This window comes from Aethalodelphis obliquidens, unplaced genomic scaffold (assembly GCF_003676395.1).
Source record: "Aethalodelphis obliquidens isolate GAN/ISIS:26980383/991018 unplaced genomic scaffold, ASM367639v1 scaffold87, whole genome shotgun sequence".
NCBI lineage: Eukaryota > Metazoa > Chordata > Mammalia > Artiodactyla > Delphinidae > Aethalodelphis > Aethalodelphis obliquidens.
In genome coordinates this window covers 4,043,249-4,048,665 of record NW_020838031.1, presented here as the reverse complement: position 1 = coordinate 4,048,665, position 5,417 = coordinate 4,043,249, and the positions used below count along the sequence as shown (strand labels likewise).

Here is a 5,417-nt window from a genome sequence, read left to right as displayed (position 1 = left end):
CATAATAATGAAAACTTGCTGACAATTTACAGACCAAATTGGTATCCTTTCACTATCTAGCCACAGCACCCACCAGTAAATTATTTTAATTTTGTGAGATGATACACTATATGCTTTGTATTTACCGAAAAATTAAGACGATAAACAATTAGCCATTAAACATATTTCAAAACTTCCACTGGTAATAATTTCTGTACCTCTAAGAAATTATTTCAGTAATTTAAAATATTCAGAATGTCATGACTACTTACTGGCGCTCATTTATAAATTAAAATACTCTACTGTGTCTATGACTGTGCTTGACATTTGAAGCTCCCTACAATCTGGGACTTTTCTAACTCAACAAATTTTCTTTCGACCCCTCTGTAGTATGACTCTACCGCTCTAATCAAGATAATATTTTCATAGTCTCATGAATACATCATGCTCATTCTCATCATCATTCTTTATTCATATTGTTCCTCAAAATATAGCATCTCATCTCTTACCATCTATTGAAATTCTACTTTTATGATCATTCAAAAGATAACACCTACATAATTATTTAATTACTTACAAAGGAAGGAAAATTAGGGCCTCACCTCATACATCCAAAAATATTCGCTATATTAAAAAATTAAGGGTAAAAATTAAAATATAACGATATTTACATAGAAGAACACATATGTAAATATCTGAACACAAAATAAGGTCTAAGTATAAAATCAATGGAATAAATTATAAAGAAATGATCACTAGACTTCATAGAAACAAACTGTCCTATATTAAAAATAACTTGAACAAGCTGAAATGACAGTAAACTGAATTTCTATACAAGAAACTGCATAGGAAGACACTTTTTTAGTTCCCTTCTCCAAATACTTCAGAGAACACCTAAGGGTGTGCCAGCAAAACAAAAATACTTTAGTCAAATAACCACGTCTCCAATAAGGATATTCTTAGGGTTTCTGCTTGTTTTTACTGCTCAATTCTAATCCCTCCCGTTAGGTATTTTCAATGCATGGCCATCATTTATTTGTCCAACAAATGCTTTTTGAATCCCAGCCACATGCCAGAGACTGTGCCAGATACTAAGACCACACTGGTGCGCAAAACAGATACAGTCCCTTCCACCACAGAACTTAAACCTATCATAAGATAAACATTAACCAAGTAATCACACACACAAATTGTGGTTTTAAAAAAAGCATATAGAGCACTGTGACAGCATATAAAAAGGACTTCACCTATTGGAGATATGGAATGTGTATGTGTCCAAGAAGATTTCCCTGAACAATTCCTATCTATATAGAACAGTAAGCTCTTATAACTGCTGGCGCTATATCCTAAATTCTTTTGTATCTTTCTGCATCTCATACAGTAAGTCTTCTATATTCGGTAAACAATTTATTGCCATTAAAACTTGAAGCTATCTTTATTAACTAGCCTTTTCAATGGTGTGCATGAAGTCAGCTTTAGGATACTTTAATAGAGACAGTTTAGGAAGATACTTTTATTCTTAGAAGATTAAACAACTGAAATCTTACCTGGGTTATAAGGTGATCCCATGATCAATCTTGTCAGATTTAATGGTAGAATCCTATTTAAACAGCAAAGGAATGACACACACTTATATTCTGAAAAATTATATACATAAATTTATGTACTAAAAATAATGTACAGCTATTAAAAATTGTTTCACTTACATACAGGTTATAAAACAAATTAAATGTTATGTAAAAGCACATATTTTTACACTGTATATCCTGGAAGTTTATTTATTACTAATTTGCAAATAACTCTGCATTGCTTGGAAATGCTTAGTGAACCAAGGTCATCATTGACTTCTTCAAAGTGATCTAATGTACTGCTATCCAGGACATTAAGTTCTAGTTCTGACAAATTAGAAGGCAGATGAGAACTCACTTGAGATGTCCGGGGTGACTGGCTTTTTTCTGAGGACTTGCAACCTGTTCTTGTTTTAAGTTTAGTAGGGATGTCTTGATTCCTCTTTAGAACTTTAGAATTATGCATACTATTTGGGTCTCTCTGGTTTTCTTTTTCCTCAGTCCAGTGTGATGAAGAGAAATCACTGGTAGAGATATTAGACGCTTCCTCCAAACTTTTATCTTGAGTCTTTGAAATATGAAATCTTTTATATGACAGTACTGGGGATCCAGCTGAAAAAGGTGGGCTAAGAATAGAACTCTTTTCACTGCTATTTTTCCTTATGGACAACCTTGTTTCACTGGACTTACTTGTCTGTTGACTATGTTTTGGATTTTCTGTCCCTGGACTGCTATCACGAGCTTGTAAACTTCTGCTGGTGTCTTCAGAACAGCAAGGACTGGTGAAGTCACCTGAATACTTTAGTTCTGAGATGCTTTCAGAGCAACTACTTGTACTTGGATTATTTTCATTCATATCAGCAGTAAGAATGTCGTTAGAAGTGATTTTGACCTGTTTATCGTCTATTTCTTTCTCTACTACAATTCTGTCAACTACTGTGACCCGCTGGAAATCACCTGGACTTTGGACTTTCACTTCCACTCTTCCACCCAAAATATTTGTAAGAATAAACCTTTCTGAGACAATGGAATTTGCAGGACTCACCATTTCTTCCGGTAAATCATCAAGTGTCTTTTCAGTTGCACATTTCAGTTTAGTTTCTTTAGTTGTGCTGGGGTCATCAAAAACCACACTAATTTGAGGTATTGCTATTTTCAGCAAAAGATGCATCTGAGTCTAAAAACTCATCTTTAGGTAGCTGATGTGCCTTCTGATGTTGTTCTGCAAAACTTAGTATCTTAACTTTGGATGATGGAGTTCTGAGTTTTGCACCTAACATTTGTGCTTGCGATTTTCTGTACTCTTCTCTCTTTTCATGTACTACCAACATATCAGGATTTGTTTGCTTTAAACGTAGCTTAAGTGTGTTTGTTACGCCATAAAGTAGCTTCCCCCTCGGAACTCTTTTGGGGGGGGCACCACCTTTCTTTTCAAAATATTTACCTTTCTTAAGATTTTCAGTTTGGTTCTTTTTATACTGAAGACTCACTGACTTTTCCTTTTCCCCCAGAGAAAGCGTATCCTTAGATTCAGATTTACATGTGGAGTTGGCAGAAGGTTCTGGTGACTTCTCGTCCTCAGTTCTATATAACCAGGCTAAATGAGGATGTATATGAGTAGGGCTTGCCATGGGTTGGTTGTATAACAAGGACAACTCAACCAACAAAGCACTTAACAAAGGCAGCTGCCTTACGGTATTGATCCTATTTTGTTCAGTTTGAGGATGGTAGGTAGTTTGGTTACTTGCTCCTACATCCTGAATATGTGCAGGGTGTGTAAGCACTGGAGGCCTCTCATGTGTTGCAAAATTTGTATGTTCTGGAGGATTCGTTTGTGTTGGGGGATTTACAAGTTTTTCTTCCAGAAAAGTACCATCCGATTCCTCAGGTGCATTCATTTGAGGCTCAACAGTGATTTCACCCTGTTTAGGAGGTGTCTTTTCTTGGGTCACATGAGTGTAATACATAGGAGGAGGGCAAATTATGTTGGTTTCAATGTCTAACTCTGTGACTCCCCGATGTGGGGGGCTAACATTCCTCTCACTGCTACCCTTGGAACAAATAACGGAGTTGGTTTTGCCATTCTCCACGGAAGCCGCGTAATCAGAGTTGGCCCTGCTGTGGCAGACTCCCTCCTTCAAATCCTTCCCTGCCGTTGAGACTTTTACATCCACCAGAGCCTTATCAGCATCTCTTGGGCTTGGCTCTGAGTCTGGCTGCCGCAGCTGCTGGCTTTCCTGCAAGGTTGGGGGACTGACCTCCACACCCTCCACTCCACCTCCTGTGGAAGCCACTGGCCTCTCCAGATGGCCCAGCAAGCTGCTTCCCAGGTCGGTCAGGCGGTAGCCCAGGGCAATGTGCCCAATCCGCTCCCCCTCTTGGTTTTGCAGAGGGAAACTTCCCCGATGACCCTGGGAGCAGCCGGAGGCGGCGGGCCCCAGGACCCTGTGGGCCGCGGCGGCCAAAGAGATGCTGCAGGCCCCCAGGAGCTGCGGGGCAGGAGTCGGGCGCCCGGGGGGCAGCTGCAGCAGCAAGGTGTAAAGCGGGCTCCGAAGGAGCAGGCGGTGCAGGCTGGCGGGCTGCAGGCGGAAGAGACAGGACTTGCCGCGACCGAAGTTGACCAGGCCGGGCCGAAGTTCCGGGGCGGGGGCAGCGGGGCCGCCGGGAGGGTAAACCAGCAGCGTGGGGAAGTCCAGCAGGCGGAAGGCCACGGCGGGGCACAGGCCGCGCGGCGGCGACTCCTCCTCCTGCGCCGCCGCCGCCGCCGCGACCACGGGCGGCGGCGGCAGCCCGGCTTCAAGACGCACCCAGTCTACGATCAGGTCCAGCAAGAAGAGCCGCTCGGACAGCGAAGCCGCCATCTCTGTTGCCCCGGGAACGCTGTGAGCTGGAGGCTGGAAGTCCATGGTTCTCGCGAGAAACAGGGAGAGCCTGGCTCTTGTTTTGTTCTCTCGCGAGACTTGCTAGGGCCCCCGGGCAAGTCTGAGCTGTGGCAGTCGTGGGAATTTTCGCTGCTCAGTGTGTCTTTGCTTTCCAGACTGGTGTTAAAACAGTACTTATGATAATACTGAGGCTACGAATGGAAAAAAAAAAAAAAAGTCTTATTTTTTGGTTTGGGTCACGTTTTATCACTGCAGGTCGCCTGCAAGTTTGGAGCCAGTTCAGGTCTATCAGAAGAATATTAAAAGTAAATCAGGGCTCCCTTTCCAATCTCCAGGCTAAAGAAAGCCAGCTAACTGCCCGCAGCTGGCCTTCTCTGCTGCTGGTCTACTCAAAAGATGCGCACATGGCTCTGAAGCGGCTTGGGAGCTCTGTCTGAGTGTGGCGGCACTGGACACGCACAGTGGCCACATTTCCAACCGAGCCATCACCGTGTAGGAGAGTGATGTCAATGATTCCCGTTCAACAAAACTAATGTATTTACATAAACACGGGGGTGGAGGAGATCTTACAGCCCTATCCCAGATTTTCAAGGAAACATACTTCTACCCTCAATAAGCTAGCTAGGTTGAAACCAAGGTTGATAAGTGGCCTTGAATGTCATAGCAAGGAATTTGGACTTTATTCTGTATAAGTTTTGAGTGACTAAATGTTATACCTATGTTCGGAAATGTAGCAGTACAGATACAAAGGAGGATTCTGTTAATAAGAAATTGAATTCAGAGCAGTCTTTTTGGGAGGCTGTTGCAGTGGTCTAAGGAGAGAGAACTGTGGCCTGAACGTGGTTAGGGTCAGTGGAGTTGAAAAAGAAGTGATGGATATAAGAGGTATTTGTGATAGCAGAGTCTAGAGCTTGGTGACCCTGAGAGAGAAGTTATGGGTGAAAATTTTCTGCTTCTGTGGGAGAAAAAATTGAGGAGGCATAGATTG

General features: G+C 42.3%; 1 protein-coding gene across 1 annotated transcript; it reads right to left on the bottom strand.

The window, feature by feature from the left end:
- Positions 1-1,600: 1,600 nt before the first annotated feature.
- On the bottom strand, positions 1,601-4,432 carry MAP10 (microtubule associated protein 10). Its single transcript, XM_027093988.1, is given in 2 exon segments — positions 1,601-2,689; positions 2,691-4,432. Coding segments are annotated over 2 exon segments (2,676 nt in total). The 5' UTR covers positions 4,409-4,432; the 3' UTR covers positions 1,601-1,731.
- Between the last annotated feature and the right edge of the window lie 985 nt (positions 4,433-5,417).